This window comes from Triturus cristatus, chromosome 1_2 (assembly GCF_964204655.1).
Source record: "Triturus cristatus chromosome 1_2, aTriCri1.1, whole genome shotgun sequence".
NCBI classification, from domain to species: domain Eukaryota; kingdom Metazoa; phylum Chordata; class Amphibia; order Caudata; family Salamandridae; genus Triturus; species Triturus cristatus.
In genome coordinates this window covers 904,866,853-904,893,990 of record NC_140580.1, presented here as the reverse complement: position 1 = coordinate 904,893,990, position 27,138 = coordinate 904,866,853, and the positions used below count along the sequence as shown (strand labels likewise).

The window sequence follows — 27,138 nt, the reverse complement described above, 5'->3', positions numbered from 1 at the left end:
AAAAAAGCAGGTGTCCCTCCTTGCAAAACCAGGTCGTTTTTGTGATGCATAATTTTGATGTCTCTACAATACGTTTTGGGCTCTTCCCTCTCGCGTGAGTTACAATTTTTATCGGGCGAACTGGGGGAATGCTGATTGGTAGGAAATTTGTGTCGGGCTGGTGATCCCACAACTTTACAATACAGAAATGTGAAAAAAATGTTATTTTTTAAGCTAAATTTGAGGTTTGCAGGGGATTCAGGGTAAGAAGGCATCGGGGAATCCACACAAGTTACACCTCCCTGGACTCCCCCAGGTGTCTAGGTTTCAGAAATGTCTGGGTTTGGTAGGTTTCCCTAGATGGCCATCAAGCCCGGGACTAAAAACGTGGATGAGACTTCCTTGCAAAACCAGGTTGTCTTGTGATAAATACTTTTGATGTCTCCACAATACGTTTTGGGCCATTTCTTGTTGCAGGTACTAGGCCTACCCACACAAGTGACATACCATTTTTATCAGCAGACTTGGGAGAATGCTGGGTGGGTGGAAGTTTGTGGCTTCCCACAGATTCCAGAACTTTCCATCACAGAAATGTGAAGAAAATGTGGGGTTTTTGACAAAGTTCGAGGTTTGCAAGGGATTCTGGGTAACAGAACCTGGTGAGAGCCACACAAATCACCCCATGCTGGATTCCTCTGGGAGTCAAGTTTAAAAAAATGTACAGGTTTGCTAGGTTTCCCTAGGTGCTGGCTAAGCTAGGGCCCAAAATCCAAAGTTAGGCACATTGCAAAAAAGGATCCGTTGTCACTGGAAACATTTGATGTGTCCACGTTGCGTTTTGGGCTGCTTCCTGTCGCGGGCACTAGGCCTACCCACACAGGTGAGGTTCCATTTCTATCCAGAGTCTTAGGAAAACACAATAGTAGAACAAAAGCTATTACTATTTGTCTTTCTATACATTTCTGCCTTTCAAATGTAAGATAGCGTGTAAAAAAGAAGTCAATTCGAACAATACCCTCTAATTCACATGCTAATATGGTACCCACAAATTCAGAGATGCACTAATAAGCACTGCTACTGAACTCCATGTCTTGTTCCAATTTCAGAAATGCATAGTTTTCCTTGATACCTATTTTTCACTCTTTATATTTTACCAAATGAATTACTGTATACTAGGTACACAATGAAAAAATATTGCAAGGTGCAACTCAGTTATTGGATCTGGGTACCTCGGATTCTTGGTGAACCTACAAGCCTAATCTGACCAGGCAACCAGAAGGGTCCCGCGGACGTAACGGTATGAAGCTTTCAAAAATTCACCATAGTTAGATGAAGTTACAGGTGAAAATGTAGGAACAAATGGCTGTTTTTGTCAACTAAATTTCAATATTCTTCTATTTCAACTGTTACTTTCCATAGCAAAACCTTGAAGGATCTACACAAATGACCCTTTGCTGAATTCAGAATTTGGTCTACTTTTCAGAAATGCACAGTTCTCCGCGATCCATGATTGGTTTCACACCCCTTTTTACAACTAACGGGCAGGAGATTGAAATCACCCAAAAATAGGATATCTCCCAGTAAAATGGCAAAACGGTGTATAAAATTTTGGTTTTCTGACAAAAGTCTGCCTGTTCTTGAAAGCTGGGAAGAGGGTGATTTCAGCACCACAAGCCCTTTGTTGATACCATTTGCAGGGGAAAAAAGACGCTGTCTTCTGCAGCACTTTTCCCCCATTTTTTCAACAACAAAACCACCCCAAATTTAGCAGTATTTTGCCTCTTCCTCCAGGGGAATCCACAAACCGTGGGTACCTTTAGAATCCCGAAGATGTTGGAAGAAAATGAGGAAAATTTGGCACCTTATGCGGACAAATTGTTATGGTGGCCTAGGCACGAACTACCCCAAATAGTCAAAAAAGGGTGTTGTGGCACCGGGGGTGTGGGGCTTGGGGGGAGTCTTGAACGGAGGCCTGGCAGAGAAAGGGTTAACAATGGTTAGACAACTTCAGCCAGATTACACTGGGCAGGCCTTCTCCCTGTTCCCACCCGCCTTCGCTGTTCCAGTGCCCCATGGATTTCTACCACATGGCCGGTGAACCAAAGATACCAGACGGCCATGACTGGGGAACACTCAGATGTGCTCAGCTGGGAGGTGCAACACTCCCCATTGATGCTGTTGCTTGGCGTCTTGGAGGGTCCCGGTGATTCAACAGAAGACAGGGCGTTCTTGGGTACGGCCACCAAGGGAGCTATACCCAACATAGTAGCCAAATGAAAAAACCCTGCTCCCATTGCAATGGAGGCAGGGAGTGGAATGGTGTGTACAACAGGAAAGGCCTGTGTATGATGCCAGGGGATGTCCTTTGAAACATGAACGCATATGGGAGAAATGAATGGGCCAACTGGACTGAGTCTTGGAATGTACTAAACTGGTCTCCTACGTGGCTGTTCGCTTTACAATATTGTCTTACTTTGTGTATCTGCTTTATACTATACTCGACATGTACCCTCTTGTGCCATCTGAGTAGTATATTTTCAGTGTTAAAACTCAATAAAATTGGTTATCAAAAAACAGAGTCCGTAAAGGATTGAGTGAAGAAATCATTAGGATGCAATCAATTGGGGAAGAGGTTGATAAGCGTATGCCCAGATAAGCAAGCTATTTACCTTCAGTAACAAACATTTTGGTAGCTATTCTATCTAATCGCAGAGTACTCACCATGTGAATATTCCCCGGGCGTCATAGTGGATCCGGAAACTTTAAAGCAGGACTCCTGAGCACAAGTAGGTGGCATGGGTAGGCTCTGCATAGACATCATTCCACTTTGAAAGTGATGATTGGAGCCACACATAAGCACCAATCACGCGTGATGATGTCAGCTGCTTTCTTCAGTAGTCCTCAAACGCAGAGCCTATTGCCGAATGGGACATTTTTAGATAAAAAAGAGCCCAGTTCGCAGAACAGGGAGGTGGGAGGGTAGGTAAGGAATCTGCAGTTAGGTAGAGTAAACACCAGAAAGAGCGTCATTGAAGGTAAGTAACTTGTGCTTCTGATGGATACTTCCAACTAGATTCCTCAGGTTGTAAATAGATACCATAGTAGTATTCCAGCCAGTGGTGAGTCTGTGCGCTGGCTCAGACCAAAAACGCCTGAAGGACTGAGCAAAATGCCCCTAGACGGGTGGGCAAAAGGCTCCTCGACGGACAGGACTGTCAAGGCAGTAGTGCTTCATGAATATTTGTACCGATGCCCTTGCAGCTGCCTGAAAATTGTTCGGGATAGGCGCTACTCGTGCTAGTGCAGTGGTAGCAGCTTTAGCACCGAGGGAATGAGCCATAAGTCATCTGGCAACAGATTCTTTGCCATTGCACAGCAGATATTTATGTAGGGAACGACCCATTAGAAGAAACTCGCAAAAAGCTGATCGTCTGACCAATAATTTTTGATGAGATCAATTTAACAGCTAAGTGACATCTTGAGGTCCAAAGAATGAAATCTCTTTTCCTCCTAAGAATGCAGGAGGGGTGATAGCCAGCCCCACATGAAAATGAATGACTACTTTCAGTAGAAAGGAAGCTTGAGTCCTCAACACCAACCTATTTGGAACAAATGTTGTAGACTGTGGGTTCACAGAAAGAGCCTACAATTCACTCACATGCCTAGCTAGTATGGCAATGAGAAATACCATTTTAAATGTTAAAAGTCTCAAGAGACAACTGGCCATCGGCTCAAAAGAGGAGCACATGGCTCCACAAAGGGTATTGGAAGCAATAAATCACTAAGACACTAAGAACCTGGCCCACAATTAAATGAAGGCTCGCTGCAAATCTGCCCCCCCCCCCACCTCGCATATCACAACGGTCAATGACCTCAAAAATCACTACTCTGCAACAATTTCGAACATTATGGATAACCTAGGCCCATTAAAGCTAAAAAGACCCCAAATCAAAGACAGGAACCCCTGGTTCACTGGATCCCTCAATAACGAGAGTAGATCCCTCCGGCAATCCGAAAGAATCTGGAGACCGCACCCCTCCGCCGCACATCTAAAACTTCTCCGTCAGGCCAGAAATGCCTACAACAAGAACATCCTCAACTCTAAAAAATAATTTTTCAGATCTGAACTTGAGAACGCCAAGAATAGACCCCGAAAGCTCTTCGAACTGGTCAAACACCGATCCAATAAACTGGCCAAAACTTCGAAACGCCCAAGTCTAATATGGTCTGAGGAATTCTCTTCCTTTTTCGCTGAAAAAGTCACAGCCTTAGGAAATGAACTTAGTGGCCCCACATACTCTCTATCCCTTCCTGACCTGCCTCCTCCTCCTGCGATGCCTCCACAGGCTTCACCTAAAAATCAAGCACTCTGGACTGACTTCAATCTCTATGACGAAGACTCCGTCTCTAAAATCCTATTGTCCCTAAACCCGAATAACCATTTCAATGACCCGCTCCCTTCCAACTGCCTAGCGGCCGTCGCACAGTCCATTATTCATAGCTGGACTGCAATAATTAACGCCTCGCTCCAGCAGGGTTCCATTCCTGACTCTGAAAGCCGGCCAAGTCCTCCCCATTTTGAAAAAGCTGTCGCTAGATCCAGCCTTCCCTGACAACTTCAGACCTATCTCCAACATCCCCCTACTAGCTAAAGTGTTGGAGAAGTGTGTACAACAGCAACTAAGTCAGCACATCAACAACTTCCACCTTCTCGATGACTGCCAATCTGGATTCAGACCTGGGCACAGTACTGAAACGACCATGCTCCACATCGTTGACGATGCCCTCCAAGCCCTGGACCAAGGGGAAAACGTGCCTTCTAATCCTCCTAGATCTATTCTCGACCTTCGACACGGTCAACCATGAAAAACTACTCGAACGCCTCAAACTCAGGATGGGTTTGGATGGCTCTGTTCTAGAATGGTTTAGATCCTCCAAAACCAATTGCAGCGATTCCTAATCAACCACAACCTATCTGCTCCCTCTCCTGTCACGGTTGGAGTCCCTCAAGGATCAACCCTGTACCCTATCCTCTTCAACCTTTACCTTGAACCACTTGCCGAAGTACTACGCACAGCGAATGTCTCCTACCACATGTATGCTGACGACACTCAGCTCTACATCAAGGCCTCTTCTCTCGAGGAGATTCTCTCCCTGAATGAGGCCCTGAAATCAACCGTCCATTGGCTCACCGCCAATCAACTCAAACTCTACGCAAAGAAAACAGAATTTCTCCTAATTTCCCCTCCAAAAAACAATCTTGAGATGCAGATATGGATTAAGGCTATCACAGCCTTAGATTGCCCACTGACCATCGTGGACTCCGCAAAATCTTTGGGAATAACCCTAGACAGCAATTTGAACATGCAAGACCACATCAACTCGATGGCCAAATCAGCCAGATTTCACTTGAGCTACCTTAGGAAACTGAAACCCTTACTCGACGCTGCAGACCTAAAAAGTGCAGTCCAAGCGCTAGTAATCTCCAGACTGGAGTATGGCTGTTCTACCCTCTCAGGTTTACCCAAAATCTCCCTGGCACCCTTAAAAGCCTGCCTCAATGCTGTCGCCAGACTTCTTACAAGGTCTAGAAAATTCGACCATATCTCTCCACACCTGAAAGCTTGAACTGGCTTCCCCCCGAGGCCAGAATTCAACTCAAACTGGCCTGCAGCACACACAAGGCTTTATACTCAAAACTCCCCTGCTTACCTCGCACAGAAACTTGCGGTATCCGGCGGAATCAGAAACTCCCGGTCCGCCAGAGACCTCTTACTCCAACCTGCACGGAAAAAAACAACTTTCAATCGGGCCTTCTCTGGAGCCGCTCCAAGAACATGGAACTCTCTTCCGCCCGCCATCATAAGAATCCCTTCTCTGTCATGTTTCAAAAAGGAGGCCAAAACTTTCCTGATGGGTAAATTCCTCTCCTAAATGTTGCCTCCTACCAACACAGAGACCCTGACCAACTTTCGACTAGCGCCCCCCTTCGGAATATCGAGCTACCTCACCAAGATACCTGGGGCCTTATTTTGAGGAACTGAATTGTAAACTGTACATACGTGTCCTCTATCCATTATGCATCCAGCACCCCCGACTCCTCTTTACCTTTTGTATACTTTGTGATTGTATGCCTATTGTACACTGCTATGATCCCTGTAAAGCGCTCTGATACCCTAACGGGTCAAGTTTGCGGTCTAAAAAACAATAAAAATAAAATAAATGTTGCAAACCTTTCATAAACCTCATCAAAACAGAAGACTTAAATTGTTAGAGGGAATGAATTTCGTCTCCATTTAGTTTTCCATTCTAACTCAGCATCTTTTTGAGATGGTTTTCTGACCATGTTTTTCACTAAAACGACAAAATGCCAGGCATGCATTCATTATGGCTAGACATTGTTGTCCTGCAGTCTGCACTGTTAGTTTCAGGAACACATAGTAGAATGTAATGTTCTTGCTGTATTTTGTGCTCGTAGGAGACAACTCTTTTACCCAGAATAAGTATTGATGTTTTTCTGCGTTTTTATTAGAATGAGATATGGCTGGTGTTTTATTATTTAAACAGTGTCCGTTTTGAATTCGTGAGAGGCACTTCACACCAGAGTTATCATGGAATCTGCTGAGAGCTATGAAGGAAATACAGCTCTGCAGGCCCTGATATTCATCCTAAGAAGGAAGATATCCGCACAGGCAGATGTGTGTAGGCTTGCACAGTCAGATGGAGTGCATTCATTAATGCACTGAGGCCAGCTTCCTGAGACATTACACCAAGGCATAGGGTTAGATCATTCCAACAGGGTCTGGCAGAAGGGTGCTCCCACAATGCTCTTGCTAGTGTAGAGGTATTAGTGATAGATCGGAGTAATAGTACAAACAATTAACATGGTTGAATTGTTCATGTTTTAAACCATTCTAATAATGCTTATTACAATGATGTGTCTCATCTGTCTAATAATCACAGTTCATGTTTTACTTACAAGGATTAGATCTTTTCAATAAACATTTGAAAAAGTATTATTGGTTTTTTTCTTTGTGAAACCTTAGGCATGCAAAGGTGAGAAACGAAAGGGTTAGATCGGGTTCTACTTGGGAATAAGAGTAGTCATGTTTGAGGTTGCCAACAACATCTATAACTCTGGAGGTTTAGGAGTTTAGATGCGGTACTGGGAGCTAGCCAAATTATCATTTACTGACGATATAAGAAGACTCAGTCTATGAAGTTTTTTTTACCCAATCCACAGTCCTGCAAAATTTGTATGAACCGTGCAAATAAACCCCACAATTTTTTTAAAATAAGGACTGCGGATCCAACAACCACAAAAAAAGCCAAAAGAGCAGATAAATAAATAACAGTGCCCAGAGCAACCCAGAAGCAATGCATCAGTCATTGAGTGGGGTATGTTGTTGACCCAAGTGCGGTCCAGTAGCCACCACTGCAGATCTTTTGCAGTCTTGTCTGAAATGTGGATATAGTCCAATAGATTTCCCCTGGTGCTGTGCCCACTGTGATTTGGAGTCCCACTGTAGAACCTGCATGTGCCATCTGGTATGTTTGACAAGCAGGAATAAGGAGGCCAACAATCCAAGCAGCCTCAGAGTCATTCGCATTGAGATCCAGGACAGAAGCTGAAACATCAGGATCATAGTCCGAATGTCCTGGACTCTTCTCTCCGCGGGAAACGCACACAACTGTACTGTATACAGAAAAGCTCCTATGAATGTAAGCGTCTGCGAAGGAGTCAGGTAGGACTTTAGCATGCTGAGAGGGAACCCCAACAATGTTAGGAAGTTTGCAGTTGTTTGGAGGTGGTTGATGACTGCCAGGGGCAAGCTCACTTTCAGCAGCCAGTTATCAAGGTAGACTGTACACGTGACCTCAAAAGGTGTGCTGTGAACACCGCCATCACTTTTATGAACACCGAGGGGCACTGGTGAGACCAAAAGGGAGCATTATAAAAATACTAAAGGTCCACCATGAACTAGAGAACACCTGTGGGCCTCCAGGAAAGGGATTAGGGAAATAAGCATCCAGCATGTCCAACGCCACAATCTAAGTCACTGGGGTTTAGTAGCCTTGTCCAGGCCATGGGCAAGTGTTAGCATCTTGAATTGGTCTTTTTTCAGGAAGTCGTTGAGGTAGGAACGATCTACAGTAGGACAAAGGCCCCCATTCTGCTTTGGCACAAGGTGGTAGAAGGAGTAATACCCAGTTCCTACTTCCGAAGCTGGTACTCTCTCTATTGCCCCTTTGGCCAAAAGGGCCTGCACTTCCTACTACAAAACGGACAGGTGATCCTCCATCAGCAGTCCTGATCATGGTGTAAGGTGTGGAAGGGTGGAAAGAAATGGGGGGCATAGCTCCAATGTACAATTTTAGGGACCCACTTGTCTGAAGTGAAATCAGATTCTGCTTCCGACATAGCGGCTGTGCACAGGCAGGGACACACCAAAGCGGTTTTGCAGCTAAGGAATGTAAAGTGGCAGGGACTAAGATGCAAATTGTGCCTGCTGTCCTGAAAGCGGTCTATGTGAACAGTGGTCTCGACCACAAAAGGGCCACTGGGCTGCTGGAGGGGCTGGATCCGGTCGACAATGAAACCCCCACTATTGACAGGAAGAGGGCACATTTTTGGAATTGTCTGGTGGGGCCAGACTAACTCACGGAAAATACGAAGGCTCTGCTTTCTTTAAACCATTCCGGGGACAAATCATTTGTTGCCAAAAAGGCGAGAGGCCCCACATGGCATGTCCCTCAAAGATGACTGGAAATCCTTGGCGAAGCCTGTAGATCTTATCCAGGCACAGCAGAGGTTCCTCCCGTAGGACGGCGAGGAGCATCACCCTGCCTGCTGCGAGCACAACAGTAAACCAATGATTCAATAAAATGCGCTCATTACCATTTTTTATGAGCTGCATCGGTGTGTGCCACTGACGAGAGTGAGGGCAGGGTGATTCAAGCTGATTGATTGGCAGAAGGACTTCAGCAGCGTCACCTGAAGTGTGGAGTGCGCATGTCAGATTGGCTGGCTGGCTGTCTTGAGACGGCCAAACCAGCATATGCACTTGTGCAGCTGCGTTAACAGTGGTGGCTTGCAGACACATGCTCCCAGTCGCACAAGGAACGCTGGTTTAGGCTGCTCCAATCAATCCTTTAGCTTCTCTCATGACGAAAACAGCATGAGAGCAGCTGCAGGATTGGTTAGGTTCACGTCATTGGCATCATGTGAATACTTCCCACAGCTGCTTTTGAGGTAGAGCAATGTGCCGGCTCACAAGGAGAAGACTAAATGCCAAACTGAAACTGCTCTGCTGAAGGTGAGGCCAACTGGACAATGGGGCAGATGAACCATGTTTCTTGCTTGAACTGGGGCACCTTTTGGCTATGCCACGCCAGTGGACACCTAGCTGCAGTTATTGACCCCCTGGTAACATGTTAAAAATTGTAGCCTGTGGCACAAGAGGCCCTGGGCTCAGCATGCAAAACCTTCATTGGCTTGTTTTGCACGTGTAGCAATTCCCATACGTATGCAGCAATCGCTTGTACTGAGTGACATGGCATCAATTGTATTTCTGATGTAGCAGGTGCATGGTATGATCGCCAGATAGGGAGGCTGCTGCCTCGACTCAGACTAATATTTGAAGTTTTGATTTTCAATTGACTTTACTAGTAAATTTCAGCCTAAACGCTAGATTCTCAGAACAGAACCAACAATGTATTTTAAAAAATTAGCTCGTGCATCTAGCTAACAAGAGCAGTATCCATGGTTTCTGCAAGTTATCCATCAGGCCTTCACTTTCATAAGAATCCGCACCACTTCCTTATGCACACATGAAATGAGAGCATGTGTTGCTGAGCTATTTACAGTTTAGTTTTCCGGTTGTGTCTTGATGCTACTAAGACAGAAATGTGAGTGAGTCAATGCACCTGATGCAGAAATCTTCATGCACATAGGTCACAAGCTGAAATCCTGGCTGTGCTATAATTGCCTTTCATCCGATCAAGGTCGATTAAAGGAGTTCCAATTAGGTGTGGTAGAGTAATTAATTTTGTTTACATCAGCATATGCTTGGCATGAAAGCAAGGGGTTACAAAACTCAGACAGCTCCATTAGCAAGGCTGCCGCAATCATTACTCACTTGGTTAGGTTATTGTTCTGTTGGTTGATGGCCCTCATGGTGACAGCTCAAGGTATTCTCATTGTTGGGCCCTTTATTTGGAATATGAACTCATATTGCACGTGGCCTCACCTGTGTAACAGTAGAATAAATAAGCACAGCGTTCTCCGCTGTAAATCCCTGACGATCCACGGGCAGCTGTGTGCGCTCAGTGCTTTATGTAATCACCAGAGACTACAGAGAACAGAACCATGCTGCCAAATTGCTTCTCTTGTGCATGCTGTAATTTTAAAACTGAGTTCCACAGATAGGAAGATATTCACTTGTGGTAATAAAAGCTACCCAGATTTGAATCTCGAGGGAACGTCAGTGAGTCTGAAGTTAATTTATGACAACGTTCTGCAGAACATTACAGAGAATTGGAAAAATGTATTTGGCTAAGAAGGGAATCTAAGTCAGTTAGTGCTCCCAAGCATGTAGTGCTCACTGCTGACATTTGGTGTGGTCTGCAGGTGATGGATTTGAATCCTGACTAGGTCAACTCAACCTTTCACCCTTCCAAGGTTGATAACTTTAGTACCATTATTATTAGATAGTAGGCATGGTTTGTTTGACAACCTATTTCAAGTAAAAGATGCTTCAACTTCCTTAAACCCTCTTAAACATGATTTCTTATTTGGTTAATATTATAGCTCCTTGGAGAAGATCATGGTCTTCACTGGGATCTCTCCTTAAAACATCCTTCATGTTCCCTCCTTTTCACCTTTCTTGTTCACCCTCTGGACTTATATGAAATCTCTTTAATGATGTCATAACTACACTTTCATGACTGCTTTATTAACTATCTAGCTTTCTCAAGTTAGCGTGAAAATGCACCATTTGCTCGCTCTTTTTTCAAACATTTCTTGCGGTGAGACACCCACAAGTATGACCAGTCTGTTGTCCCCTGAAGGCTGCTTGCTTGGCATCATATTGTGGCTTAAGATAGGCAAGGCTTCATGTAGGTTAGTTGACCTGGCAAAGTTGTTTGCCAAAAGCAAAGTCCTGGAAATTGATCACAGTCCCTAAAATAAAGTGTCGATATGACTACCTAGGCAGAGCTTGACAGTAGCTTTTGTTTGGAAGACGACACAGCCATATTTTTCTAAAGGAACAAACATATTCCACTGTATTTACTTAGTGGATCAAACTAATTGAATCCTGTTTATGCCAGCACACAATAAGGAATTGGCGAGTCCTATACACAGTCCTAAGCCCTGAAGAAGTCCTGTATGGACGAAACGAATCGGCTACTGAGATTTATCTTACATTCATTGTTGTTGTATCCATGAGAAGAAAATTAATAAAAAACAATTGAAGGAAGAAGAAAAAAATGACTTTTATTGGACCTCAATTGTAATTTACTCAATTCATTGATTAATTTAGGGTGCTGGACCATTGCCTGTCAAATTGTTTAGTAGTTTCTTCAATTTCTGAAGTAAAGAGGGGTGTACTTCAAGGTCCGTTGCACCATTGAAAATATTTACACTTTACCCGACAATTATTGTTTTTGGCACGTGCAGTTCTCTATTGCCTCAAGCTCTCCGTCACAAACTTCATGAAGATTAGTTGACCTGCCAAAAGCAAAACAGCAATGTCCTGGAAATTGATCACAGCCCCTAAAATAAAGTGCCGATATGACTACCTAGGCAGAGCTTGACAGTAGTGTTCTTAGGGTTACAAATGTGACAACGGGATATAAAGAAAACTATCTTGGGATACACTTGATGAGAAAAAGTGGGGGCCCAAAACGCCATTTCTCCATATTAGTTTTCGTAGGAAACATTTGACGAGGCTACAGCCCGAGCTGCTGAACGAAATGACACCACATTCGGTAGAAAGATAGCTCTTGGTACAGAAAGCACTCTTTTTGGTAAATGGTGTAAATCCATTCAGTAGTTCATGAGAAGTGTAAAGACTTCTCAGAAATACAAATATGGCTGCGGTGGATCTGCGAACCCTCCGGATCTCGTGCCCGAGATCGGATTGGCTGGCAACACTTTAAACTAGGAAGTGTTGTCAGCAGAATCACACCAGGGCCTAAAAAAAAATAGCCTCCTCGGGGCTATATTCAATAAGATGCAGGAGGGGGCTCTGACCCCTCCCCACATAGCCCCGGGGACCGCCACCTCCCCAGGGCTACTATATTAAATGCGGGGAGGGGGCACGTGCCCCCCCCCCTCCCCGCTGCCCCAGGGACCACCACCTCCCCGGGGCTATTTTCAAAATGGGAGGGGGGGCCCTCCTGGAGCCGTAAATGGCACTGGGGACCACCACCCCCCCCTCAGTGCTGGCACCAGCAATGTCCCGGGGTGACATGAGGCACACCTGATTCTGCAGGCGATTTTCAATGCCAGACTGGGACACTGCCCTGTGCTGGATCATCTGGAGTTTTTTGCCGGTTGTGAAGATCATAGAGGTTAGGAGCTAGGGAACTTTATAGCCCCATGATCTGTGTAACCTCCTAGAATTAGGGGAAAATCACTTCCCACTTACAAGGGCAGAGGCCGTGCCTCAGTAATTGACTACATTTTTACTTTCAACAGTTTAAGTAATTCACTAGTACACGGGGCAGAAGTAGCTTCAAACTTTGGACATCATAACCCCATAGAAGCCGCATCATCATTACCCTTCGGCAAGGTAAGAAAAAAGGAGTCGATGTAATCAGCAAACTTCAATCGACCCAGTATGGGCTCCCAAACCCAACCTAACTGCTTGAATCGCTAATAAGAGATATCAGGGAATACTTTTGAACCCTCTGGCTCATGGACACCTAGTTTGCTGTGTAGGCTAAAGCTATCTAAAGCAGTTGGTTCTCTTCAAAAACTACCCGCAGCCTCTTGGGCTGAGTGCACTTCTTCCGCTATTGCAGATTTATAAAACGCAGTGTGCACCTGTGGCAATGTATGGAGCTGAGATCTGGGGTAGCACTAAGTGTGACGCTATCCAGTACGAGGACAATCGCTTCTGCAGAAAGGTTCGGTCAGTCCACCCCCCCGATCTACCTCTTATTTTATATGCCACGAGGAAATTGGCAGGAGCTATGTAGAGGATCGTATCAGAGCGAATCCGTTACTTTTGTGGATATCTCACGGCAGAAAAAGGAAACAGCATAGAATCAAGCCATAATTAAAGACTGCCTAGCAAGGTGGTAAAAAACTTTGTCACCGGAGGCTTGTGCCGGAGTTCAACAACCATCTGTTGTATGGTGCGAACAGCTGGCCTCCTATTTTCAAAACAAAATCTTCAATATTCAAGCAAGTCTTACCTCCAGTATACAGACAGACAAAGGTCTGATGGGTATGGTGAACATTAGAACGGTCACCGTAGTGGGGTCCTCGCTACCAGGTTTTGATCATACCCCCTCGGAGGGGTCACTGGCGGCTATTCGCACCCTTAAAATCAGGATCACCTACGGATCCTTGCCCTCCTAATGTATTAGCACTAAGAGCGACTGTCATCACCCTTTGGTCAATAAGGTGTTAAATGATTCTCAGTCTATGGCGACAGTTCCACATACCTGGAAACAGGCAAAAATTGTTCCCTTGCTAACAAAAGAAGGAAAAATGCTGCCGATCGCAAAACAGTCCAACTATAGGTCGATATTTTAGTTGCCAGTTCTGTCCAAAGAGCAGGAAAAGTAACAGGCAAGTCTCCCAGTATCTGGAAGACAATAACTTGTTACACTGTATCCAGTCTGCCTTTAGACTCATTTTAGTACAGAGCACACATTGATGGAGATCACTGAGTACATCAGAGGCACCCTGGATGCATATGGGAAGGCAGTGTTCAAACGGTCATTGGTCTTTGACATGGCACTCCACTCCAGGATCCTGGCGCGTCTCCAATCACTTGGAGTGGAATGCCAGGCCCGGAACTGGAGTGGCAGACGACAGGAGGTATGGATCCCTCTTTTCTCTTCAGTCTCTTGAACTAACAGTGGGGGGGGGGGCCTCAGGGCTCTGCCCTGAGCTCCACACTGTTCAACATTTATTTTACACCACTAGCACAGATGGCGGAAGCCTTGGAGGCAAAGGCGATCTCCTATGCTGGCGATACACAGCTGCTTTTCTCCTGCAAGCAGGAAGAAGGGATAGCAGGTGAGTCTATGAAATCTTGTCAAGTGGCTGAATTTTACTGGATGACCATCAACCAATTGAAGTGTAATACAGACAAAACCGAAATTCTGTTTATCGGTCAAAATTCCCTTGGCAGATCTTCAGCCAGATGGCGCCACCTCACCAGGCCCTCAGGTGGGAGAAGTAAAAAAATTACGGTGTCAAATTTGACAGCAATCTTTCTTTTCAACCACAAATTAATTCTGTGGTAGGCTTTTGCTTCGGTCTGCTTCACGTTGTGAAGAAATGTCTGCATTTTCTGCAAGAAAATCTGTTGTCCAAGCACTTATCACAGAGGTTGGACTATGCAAATGCTCTGTATCTGAAATTACCCGACTACCTGGTTAATAGACTCCAGGTGGTCCAGCAAATAGCAACCCGCATTCTTCTCAACCTACCATTGAGATCGCACAAGTCCCTCATTTTTGTGCCCTTCAAAGGCTCTGAGTGAGCAAGAGGATCCTGTTTTAAGCAGTGGTGTTAATTCACAAAGTGCTTCATCACACAGGAGCAGGTTACCTGGGCGCCAGAATCAGCTTCTACCTCCCCACTAGGAACCTATGATCAGCCAACAGCCTATGGGCAAGGATTTCCAAGATTCACTGTGCCAGAGCAGGAGGGCAGGCCTTTTCGCATATGGGACCATCAGCATGGAATAAGCTCCCTCATTAAGTCCGCTCTGTGGAATCAATTTCAATGTTCAGAAAAACATTGAAGACATGGCTGTTTGTAGAAGAATAGAGATCTTGTCAAAACTAGTGGAGCTACCTTGGAGCTGGGCAAATCCTGTTTAATTCATTCATGTGACAAGGACTTCAGTAACCCCCCTGGCTTGCACATGTGAAAAAAAAGACTTTCATGAGATTGGGCTGCCTTACTCTAGCAGGAAGACTAGAAAAAAAGGCCATGAAAGTATTGTTGCTAAACCATGCTCGCACACTAAGGTCTATAACAGAGTGCAAATAATCTTCATTCTCAACTTATTTGCACCGGAGCACTACAGGTGTTCCGGGACACTATTTGCTTAGCACTCGAAGTCGCTTGGAAAGATCATTACTGTTCCACCTTAGGGCTGATACCGTGATAGATCTACTCAGCTTTCCATAGGGTTACCAAAAAAAATTAAAAAAATGTTAGAGCTTGTCCCTGTGTTGGAATGTCCTCTCAATCAGTGCTGCATTTCTTTTCTTTTGTACACTTGATTTAAAATATACTAAACTATTTCTATTTCCGCTTATCAAGATGTGTAATGTACGGCAGTGTAGACCAGCCTTGAACTATCACCAACAACTGGAGGACACTGAATGCTGTCACTATATCGGCTCTTTCATGAAACTAGCATTCCGATCACAAAGCACTCCGCACTTTACGGGATTATAATCATTCTTTTAATTGCTAGCTATGTTTAATTAGCACCTTTCTGTCAATTAAGGTTATGATTTTTAGTACTGGTATTATGATATTGTGTATCAACGTATCTTGTTTGATTATTCTGAACACGCTTTTACTATGATGCAAGTACTTTTATGGTTGATTTATGCATCAAAATAAAGGAATCTAAATCACAAGCTTCAATCCATTCAAAACTATGCGGCAAGGTTAATGCTTAGACTGAAGATGCCATAACTCCAGTTCTGGCCACCTTGCACTCTTTGACAGTGATAACTTGAATCCAATTTAAATTCATGCGTCTGGTGCAGAAAACCATTTTCTCTTCATCTTGCCTTACTATTAGTTCTCGGTGTTGTCTGTATTGGCCGTCATGCTCACTCAGACACAGAACAAACTTTTTCTTTCTGTTCCCAAAGTTCACATCTAAACTTTTGGTGGTCATGTTTGTTCTGGAATGGCAGCTGTGGAGTGGAATTCCCTGCACCCTACATCTTTCTTGAGCTGAAAAAATTTAGGAAGGAGTTAAATATTTGGCTGTTTACTTATTATTTCTACCTTAAATGTTGTGCTTTTCTTTCAGGTGATTTGCCTTTCTGAGGCCAGAGTTTGCTTTGCAGTGCCATTAACCCTCAGGATGAAAAACGCACGTCACAAAACACTTAAAAAAAAAATGACCTTACCTTTTGTTTAGTATCATGCAGTCATTGTGCCAAAAGGAACTTTATAAAAAATATACGTACGTTCCTGCTCGTTTGGGGCAGGGATTCACAATGCAAACTGGCCCCATGCTTGCAAGTACAGTAAAAATGTCACAAAGGTGTTCACAAAGTCTGTTTTTAGAGAAAATAACTGACGCTTGGGTCACCTTTTAAGTTACTTTAGATCAAATTAAAAATGCAAAACACTTACTCTCCTCATCGATTTTTAAGTCTTCATTCTTTTTAATCTTTTCTGCAATTTCTTTCTCGTTGAAGCCTTTGCTGGCGAGGAATTTGATCTTGTATTCATCCCAGGACACATGACCTAGACAAAGTAAAACAAATGAGGAGCTATGAGCCAATGTGAACTAAAAGAAATAAAGCACAGGACCTGCCCTATAGTCCTGCACAGGTCCTAACCTCAGGACAGGGCAACAGAGGGTCCTCAATATGAGGCAGTACAGACCTACCCAGCAAAGCCATCACTGCAGATGAGCGGACATCATACATGTCAGTCCCCAACAGGCTGCAATGGTCTAAGCTGCAAAACTTACACTGCATATGACTGCTATAAGTAGATGCTCCCTACATGCACTGCCAAGAGCTGAACTGTCACAACATGAATACATACAATATACAATGCAGATGTACATAAAAGAGTTTTTAGCAACTCCAAGAGCAGCAGTAGGACTATTTCACATGAAGATTGTATTTCATAGCTTGTAATTAAATCCTGGACATAGGAGAAATTTCAACTTTCACAGCAAGACCTATTCAGCTAGAGACATATGACACAACGGGGACAGGAAAACCCAGACACCAATGCTTTCAGATGTTAGATTGAATGCCTTTTCTGTTAAACAGAGCTGTCCTAATCAAGGATTTTTTTTTTTTAATTAAAAAAAAAAGCGTTTCCTGCCTATATATTCAGCCACCAATTTAAAAAGTACCTTTGTATCTTTATGAAGAAGGCTTTAATATAACTGGCATTGAGACCTAGTGAAAAGCTAGTAGAACGGTTGGCTTTTGTCCCATAGTGTAGCTAGCCACATCGGATAGTCAGGGCTTTTACTGCAACAGGTTGGTACCTTGGAAGGCTGATAGCATTTGTGCACAGCCGATCGGTCATATGTTTGGCTTTCAGAGGTACTATCAGAAGGACACAAAATCGATTAATCAGGCATTTGACAAAGAAAAGCCATCACCAACCACCACTGAAGCACTCTAAATCAATGCAGGAGATATCTGTACTGATTACATTTTGCAGTTTAATGCTTTCAAGAATTTAATGGGCTCAGGTACTCGGCAGACAACTACTGCCGTGAGGTACCTGGGTCCTTGCAAAAACGATTACGTTGAGTGTGGATTAATAGCTCCTCTAATGCAGCCAGGCAAAGTGGCAGATCTTCTGACAGCTGCAAGGCATCCTCAAACACTTCTAATTCTGGAGTAAAATTCACCCAAATTGTGTTTTTCTTATTTATCTGCCATGCATTTATTATTTAAACCTGCATGCCCAAAAGATAAACTGTACCTAGTGCTAATATTTTACTCTTACCAGCATTCCCCAGCAGATGGCCAAAAGCTCCAGAAAATACCACATACGAGAGATGGCAAAGCAGAAATTCACCCATCAGTTGTGTGTGTGTGGCTCTCAATGCTGGGCTAAGCAACAAGACCCAGGAGAGCTCTTGTTAGACGGGAGGGATCCTTATTTATCAGGGAAGTGAGCATGTGAAGCGACTCGCAGGCCTTTGGTGAACAGCAATGCTTTCCTACCATCACCATCAGGGTCCACAGACCGGAAGTGGACCTTGTTCTCCTCCATGGCCTCCTGGAAGTGCTCCTCGGTCTTCTGCATGATCCACTGCTGCATCTCTTTGGCACTGATTTTCCTGTCTCTGTTCACATCGACTCTAAAAACAAAGAAGAATGGAAAAAAAAAAAAAGAATGATGCCAATTTAAGCTGCAAAGTAAACTTGAATATCAGGGATACTGTAGCCAGATCACAAATCAGTACTACTATTAGAAACAACAGAAACTCGCGTGAGATCAGACTCTGTCCAGAAGAACAGCGGAGGGTGTGAGCTTTTGAGGTGTAGAAATTGAGACTGAATTTGGCTCTCCGAAAGATAGTCATGATAGCATTCAGATGCCTGTAGGATCAACAGGTTATTATATATTGAGGTCATAAAAAGAACAAAGAGGAGATGCAAGTCAATTAACAAAAAGGTCTGATGCAGAGGATGTTTCTCAGGACTACGCAGTCATCATTATTATTACCTTATTTGTGAAGTGCACATATAGTAAGAGGGCTTCATAGAGCTAGCAAGAGCAGGGTCTGAAGAATACACAGGGAAAAGAATGCTGCAATGAAACCGCCCAAAGCAGGTTACAAACCAAATAAACATCCAAGGTCTTTCTGAAGCTCAGTTGGTGTTATATGACCGGAGGTAGAGCAGACTATTGTTCCAGATCTTTGTGCAAGGGTCCCTAAAATAAAGCCCCTCGATCGTGCTGTTGCATAATTAAGCTCTAATGCCGTTATATGAGTTTGGGGTGCTGGTTGCACTCTGTACAGATTCAGAAATGTCACTGAAGGAGTGATCTTCAAGCTCATTCTGTAAAGTGGAGTCCTGTGATTGTGTTTGTGGTAGACGCCAGAGCCTAGTACTGTCTAAAAAACAAGGGCCTGCGTCAGCGTTCATTCACTGTTGAAGGCTAAACATACTACTGTAAAGCAGCAAAGAAAACCACAAACCTCACACCAGAGGCAAACTTGTCTTTAGAAACGCTGTACCACATGTACTCGACCACACATTCCCCTCACACATGACTTGAGGTTTCGATATAAAACCAATTCGAATACAGCATTTCTCAAGTGACCCTGATGCCGGGATGTGGGAACAAGCTCATTGTTGTCAAAAAGGATCTGACAAGCCAACTATTCTATTTGCAACCCCAAAGGGTAGCCTTTTACACTCTCCAAGCAAAAGGTTTATTTTTTGAGTAAACTGATACTTTGCAGGCCAACAATCGAGTTCTTTCATTTTCACACCCGGCACACCTCTCTGCATTTAACTAGGCGGTGAAACTCAGTGAAGGGCACCTCCTCAAACAAACTGAGCTGTGTGTGCCCCAGGTGGGCAGAGTCTTAAGAAAAACAGATGCGGTCTACCGCTGGTACCCACGATGGGTGCCAGCTGGGGCCGCGGCGTCTCTAGGGCTCCCCCAGCAGCCCCCAAACAAAATTTAGGATGTGGGCATCTCGTGTGGGCACTAGGACACCCATAAAAATTTAAGTTAAAAAAGTGAGTAAAAAATGAGCGGCAGGAGACATTCTTTTAATATTCACTGCTCCTTGAAAGGAGCGCCCCATAATGCCCTAGATCTTTTATTAAAAAAATATATATTTTCTTGTGGTGGTGTCCCTAGAAGAGTTAGGGCACAACCAGACATTTTTTTAACGTTGTTGGGGGCTGGGGGAGGGCAGAAGCCCCCAGCAACATAAAAAAATAGCAATTCTCTGTGATCATTAAATCCATGACCCCAGGGCACCTTACCATATTTTTTCAAAGCACTCATAGCTGGTGCTATATGCTCTTCAACTCGAGTTAAGAAGCCCCTTGTGATCGGTTCTACAGCTGCATTTTGTAGCTTGAAAAATGGTCAATAAACTGTTGATTTTCTTTTTTTAATAAAGTTTTATTACATTTTTTTATGACAATCACTGTAATTCGTGCCCTAAAGTAACTAACTCTCGCCCTTGCTGTGCACTGCTAATTACCTCACATATTACCTCACTCAAGGCACGTTCTATGACATCAGCGATAACATCACTGCAACATCATTGTTCATTCTAAACAGTATGTTTTAACTGACATTTTCAACCAACTGAGACAGAGTGGCTGACTCCGGAGCGCGGGACTCACAGTTTGATCCCTGGCGCCGGTGGCAGCCCAGCAACATGCGACTCTGGGCAATAGCTCACTCAGGGGCACATGCATCAATGTAGGCTTTTGCGATGACTTAATTGCGATTATTAAGGATAGGCAATTAAGGAATCGCAAAAGCCTATGCATGTAGGAATCGCTATAAAATTAGCGATTCCCAAACATTCCGTAATTGCGACTCACAAATTGCGAGTCGCAATTAAGGAATGCCTTCCCAATCATTGGCCCAAAGGAATGAATGGGAAATTGCATGCGCAATTTGAGAGTACCCAATAGGTACTCGCAAATTGCGCATGCAATTTCAAGGGAGCAAGAGTGTCAAAAGGACACCCTGTTGCACCCCTAAAATTGATCTGTGCACACATGTTGCACACACACACACTCCCTAACGACGTGTGTGTGTGTAACCTACAACTTTGAGAAAATGCACTTCAGTGCATTTTTCAAAGTTTTAGCAAATTACCATCAAGTTCAAATTGATGGTAATTAGCGACCCCTATTAGCAAAATCGCTATTTGCGATTTCATCATGCATTGCATTTAAGGATTCTTAAATTGCGACAGCCTTACAGTTTGATGCATTGCAGAAGCACTTTTTGCGGGCACAAATGGCCGATGTCTGCGAATCGCACCGTTTGCGCTCGCAAAAAATGTCGATGCATGTGCCTGTCAATCTTCCCGATGGCCACCAGTGCCTTGAAACCCCCAAGGGGTGTGCTTTACAAATAGGAATTATTATTATTATTTTGATGTGTGTGTTCTGCAGTGGACGGTGTTTTGAATGTGTAACCCTAGAGCTTAGGTGATGTGTGGGGAGTGTCAAATGTCCATTGTGAAATTCTTCCTGAACTTGTTCATGATGATGCTCACTGGTGAGCTGGAGAGACTGTTCTGCTTCAAATGCAGTTCGGTTCAAGTGAGGCTTAGGCATTGAGGTTTGATTGCTGAAAAGGCAAATACTGAGCCACAAAATGTAATTTCCAGATGTGACTTGTAGGTGGAGTTTGTTATTGTCTGAATGCAGACAGACCGTTATGTTCTGGCTGGCCAGAAGGACTCTCGGGGTTTCCATGCAGAAAGAGGCAGATTACTGGCGATAGGATGGATCTTTGGGTGACTCTAGTTCACAGTGATAGGGGTTGGCTCTGGAGGTGCTCATCAAGACAAGCAGAAATCTGTGGAAGCAGTATTCAGACTACTAAACAATGCCATCACACCATATTCTTGAAAAGAAGATAGTTAACGGGGTTCATCCAGCAGATCGGCAGACAGGGATGTGATTTGGATCAGTTGTATATGTGCTGTACGTTGGGTCTGACTACAAATTGCGGTTACTAGAGGAATATGGTCCCAGTCTTTCCAAGGAGCAGAAGACAGCACACTTTTTGATAAATTTACCCAGGAATAGTAGGTGTGTGACTGCTCTGTAGTTTGCTAGATCATCATGTTCCATTTTATTTTTTTAGGTACGGTCATGACTTGACCAATATAGGTAGGAATTGGGAAAATTCCTATGGTGAGAGACCCATTAAAGACATCAATGATAACAAAGAGTCACCAATACTCTGCCTTTGGCCATGCACAATGGAGGCTACCTACAGGACCAGATCCTCTGCTCAACCCACTGAGCGACCAACTCACACGGAGCATAACTTTTAACTGTGTGCAGTGGGGTTGGTTGCAGGGCCTTACACAACGGCCACCCGACCACAAATGTCAAACCCCAGTTATGCATGACCTACATCGCAGTATAAAGAGGGCTGGCTGCACAGCCGGTCTTCTAGCCAGGCTCCAATCCCAAAACTCCATAGAGGCCAACGTCTAAAGCACACGGTCTTTAGCCAAATGCAACAAGGATTGGCCGCAGAACCTACTGGTAATCAGTTTACTAAGCACAGATTAAAGCCAAGCGCAACAGGAGTTGGTCACTAGGTCTAATGTATGACCAGGCCTTATACCCAGCACTTCATGGGTGGCCAAACTCTGTTGTACCTAACCTTCAAATGTATGCATATATCTGGTTTTCAGCCAGAACCTGCACTGAAAAAACTTTGTGAATGGCCCCTACCTTGGACTACTTGCTCCTGTTCCCCCAATCCTTGCGGATCCTGCTCCTGATCGTGTGAAGTACCCTGTTGCCTTCTCCTGCTGCTTCTCTCCGCTACAGCTTTCTCACCTCTCTCTCTGGTTCCTCTCTCTCACACACTTCTGCTAGCCTATTTTTGCTTCTTTTGCCATTGTATTTGCTTCCATTTGACAGATTTTTGCCCTTTCCGAATTTTCATTCTGTGCCGAACTCGCTATTTTGCACCTTCTCTCGTGTCTACATCACTTATTCTACTCTACTACTCTTTCTTGCTCACTTTGCTCTATTTCCACCATTTTGTGTGTTGTCTCTCCACTCTTTTGCTGCACACATTTTACTCTTTTTTATCTACTTTTTAACGTGCTCATTTCACTCTTTTTGTACTTTAATCTGAACATTCATTAAATAACTGAGGAGATATGCCACATGCCGCTGGCTGAGGATTTTACTTTAGTCAACCACTTTAGGTCCCAGCAGGCTACATACTAAGATGGTTTCTTGACATTTCACAATGATATGGGATGATTTTAACAAAGCCCATCCCAGCAGATCTCTCCATGGTCTCTCTCTTTAACATATGCCTCAAGATTATAAACTTTTTAAAAAAATCTCAGAATGGACAACCCAGTGCATTAACCAGTTAAGTGGACTGTGAACATCAGCAATCCCATAAGACGACACGCAGAGCTGCACAAAGCTGTCAGCTTACTAAAAATCATAAACTGGGCACTTGTCTCTCACACTTCTTTATCGATCACACTGCTCTTTCTTCATTGCATTTGCTCCCTTCACCCTGTGCATGCTTATTCTCACTGCCCTCACAGAGTCAGTGCAAGGGGTAGTAAATGTATCTACTTTGATTGTTATCGATGGGGAGAGTATTCCTCCTACTGCTATTCATTCAAAGCTTAAATATATGATTTTACAAGAGAAGATAATTTCAAAAACATTCCAGAGTTTATTCTGTCCCAGCTAGTGAGAGATAACGGAGTAAACTTTGAGGGGTGTATGGCTCAACTTTGCAACAGACTGCTTTGAAAGAGGATTGGAGTGTATTCCATCAGTAGTTGCGTAACTGTTCAACGAAGGTTACTTGGCTAGGCTTCATATCCTGAAATAAATAGAAAAGAATGACTGCAAGCCCGCATTAGTTTATTGCTTAGGGTATTATTTTTTTAGTTCTTATTGGGCAACAGTGTGGTTAATGGCAGCTGCACAAGACACCAAGATATCAAAAAGGAAAGAAGCAAACCTTCTACATGGAGAGTAAGTATTGCATCTCAAACGAACCATGAGGAGGCAGCTGTGTATCAAGCAATGTGAAACAATCTGGCAATTTGGATACTGTAGAAAATCTTTTCCAGGATTCAAGGCTCCCAGGCATTTTGTGAGATCTAAGTGTTTGAGGTGTTTTTTGCCACATGCGAATTTAATGTAATGCAAAATGAATACTTCATGAGCAGTTCGAAGTGCACACTTCGAGCCAGAAAATTCATGAACGGTTGACAGACCTGAAGTCCCTCTGTAGATCAAACTGGCTTTGCCAACAGAGAATCTACAAGACTGAGGCAAGGATTCTACACTATGCATAGGAGGAAAATGTTGCTCCAACATGCTGTCCAATCTTGGGTTGAGAGCAGGGCAAAAGTCGAGGGTACATGGCGTCTACCCACTCTTTTCACTGCATGGACGCCGTCCACTCTGCCAAGAAGTTGCAGAGACGTTTTAATGCATGGGCAAAGTGGGCTCTGGCCCAGGGCCCCAGCCTTTCAGGGGGCCCCCTCAGGGACATCTTAAGGATTTGGGGGGCCCTGGGCCAAACATATTTTGGGGGCCCCTGTTCAGGACACCTTTGAATTTATGATCTAATTTGAGCCCCTGTTTCCCACGCAGTTTTCGCTTCCTCAGCTGCGCTAGCGATCCAGTTTGCATCATAGGCATTAGCCTATATATTCCCGATGTAAATGGACATGTGCAGCTTACAGGTGTAGGATTCAGGGTTTCCTGCCCTGCTACTACGTTTTTAATACTTTGTAAATTGTAGATGTGTGGCTGAATTACTCTGTGCTTTTTAACAATTTCTCCTACCTATGCGCCCTTACACTTTACTTGATTCTGCTAGCCAACACCTCCTTAGCTGCTCCGATTCGCATTCCGGTTTTCCTCCAGTCCTGATCCGCTGTTGCTGATACGCAGATTGTGTGGAGGGCTGGGGCTACTATCGGGCTACTCACTTCCGCCCACGCAGTTTCCACTTCCTCAGCTGTGCTAGCGATCCAGTTTGTATCATAGGCATCAGCCTATATATTCCCGATGCAAACGGCTGTGGGCAGCTGATAGCTGTAGGATTTAGTGTTTCCTGCCCTGCTACTAGGTTTTTATTACTTTTTAAATTGTATATGTCTGGCTGAATTACTCTGTGCTTTTTAATAATTTCTCCTACCTATGCGCACTTGCACTTTACTTGATTCTGCTTGCCTACACCTCCTTAGCTGCTTCAATTCGCATCTCGCTTTTCCTCCAGTCCTGGTCCGCCGCGGCTGATACGCCGATTGTGCGGAGGGCTGGGGCTACTATCGGGCTCCTCACTTATGCCTATGCAGTTTCCGCTTCCTCAGCTGCATTGGCGATCCAGTTTGCATCATAGGCATTAGCCTATATATTCCCGATGCAAACGGACATGCTAAGTGAACGTGCACAGCGGGCCCGCCGCTGGTGCTGAAGGTAAGCCTGTCTGCACCCGGAGGCATTCGGCGCCGGCCATGCTGCCCAGTTCCCCTCCGGTGAGTTTCTTCCACTATATTGCAATAGGGAAAAACTGCTTAGCCTTAGGCGGCTACCATTATGTCACTGTACAGCCGCTGATCCGAGGTTGGAGGTAGACTTTCGATGCAATAAGTGCAACTGGACTGTCCTCCAGCCCAGGAAACTCGCACCCAATATCCTCCCACGCAACAATAAGTGTAAAAACAATAAGAAAACAGAGGACTTAAAGGCCACCCTTTTAAATTGTCGCTCTATACAAAAGCATGAACCATACATTTATGGCCTACTTTTAGACTAACAGTCTGATCTTTTATTTCTCACTGAGACCTGGCTGTCTGAATCCTCCAACCCTACTATCACCTCGGCCATCCCTACGGGTCATAACATTCTTAGGAGGGACCGATCGAATGGGAAGGAGGGAGGTGTTGCCATAATTTACAATAAAAACCTGGACTGCTTAGGCTTCTGCTGTACCTTATCCCCCCATCATAGCATAGCTGGATTTTTGATTTACAGACCTCCCAGTGCTATTGGAAATGTTATTACTACGCTTAATATAGCCACCACCTTCCTGGCCTTAAAATACAACAACTGCCTCATTCTGGGATATTTCAATATACATATGGACAATGGAAAAGACCCTCAAACAATTTCCTTGTTGGAGGCGCTGCAGGCCTGCAACATGTTTCCATCTGTTTCTTTGGCCACCCATGAGAAGGGCCATACCCTAGACCAAATCGTTCACAACTTTGACATATCAGTAAGCCTACCTCTTCCCATTACCTGGTCTGACCACCTCCTATTAAAATTCGTCATTCCCAACTCTGCCACAGCCCCTTGAGCTAACACAGGGCAGAGGGTCTCTAATTACAGGACGTTCCATAAAATATCCATCCCGATGTTAGCAGACGCCCTCGGTCGTTCCTCACTAGAGCTGTCTGGCTGCCCCGACTCGGACGCCCTCTCAATAGATTCATGGCTCTGAACCAGCATTGATGCAGTGGTACTGGTTGTTTGCTGCTCCTCAAAGAGGTCAGCCCCACCAGCTCCATGGTTTAACGATTCCCTTAGATCTCGCAACAGGAATAGTGGAACAATTGAACGGAAATGGTGTAAATCCTATCTACCTGAGGACAGGAAGGTGTATAAAGACACCTTAAAAGCTCATTACATTCTCGTGAAGGCAGCCAAGAAAAACCTCTTTCAAACCAAGATAGAAATTTGCCCAAAATCTTTAGCATAGTTAAATCCTTTACTGCCCTGAGAGCCGGCACAAAGGAAGGGCCATGCACTGAAGAATGGTCTAAGTAAATAGTTGAATTCTTCCACAAAAAGATCTCCATGATCCAACAAGCCTTCACTAACATCTCTGAGGAAGAACTGACCTTCTACCTTAGTTCTTATAGCAAATTTCACCTCTTGGATCCTACATCTTTACTAGCTTTCCCTGAGTTTCAGCTTGAAGAGTCACTGACCCCTCTCCAAAGCATTAAGTCTGGCTCTCCTACTGACCCATGTCCAGGGAATATCTTGAACCTATTAGCTCCCACCATAAACCCCACAGTAAACCAGCTCTTTAATGCTTCTCTCTCCTCAGGCAACATGCAGAAATTATGGAAGAATGCTAAGATTCTTCAACTGATAAAAAAGGCTAACGCCATACCGACGGACCCTGCCAACTACACGCCAATCTCTCTTCTTCCGACCCACTCCAGAGAACTAGAGAAGCATGTAAACAAGGCCCTCCAAAAACACATTGAAGATGGGAAGCTCCTTCATGAGTCCCAATCCGGTTTTAGGGATAACTACAGTATGGAGTCCGCTCTGCTGGAAGTGACTGAATTTCTCAAGGGTAAGCTGGACCAGGGAGGCAAGACTGTTCTGATACTGCTCGATACGTCGGCGGCCTTCGATATGGTCCCACATGAGAGGCTCCCGGAGAGACTTGCTAACATCGGTCTGGGGGGACCGCCTTTACAATGGATGTCA

At 44.4% G+C, this 27,138-nt stretch overlaps 1 protein-coding gene across 6 annotated transcripts in view; it reads right to left on the bottom strand.

Annotated features, from left to right (window-relative positions):
- SDF4 (stromal cell derived factor 4) overlaps nt 1-27,138 on the bottom strand; it is a 168,110-nt gene that overhangs the window by 80,334 nt on the left and 60,638 nt on the right. For all 6 annotated transcript variants that reach the window (XM_085609625.1, XM_085609629.1, XM_085609627.1 and 3 more), the window contains 2 exons: nt 18,124-18,260; nt 16,556-16,669 (listed from right to left, as the gene is read on the bottom strand). In XM_085609625.1, coding sequence (XP_085465751.1) covers nt 16,556-16,669; nt 18,124-18,260 — 251 coding nt within the window. The remainder of the gene's footprint in view (nt 1-16,555; nt 16,670-18,123; nt 18,261-27,138) is intronic.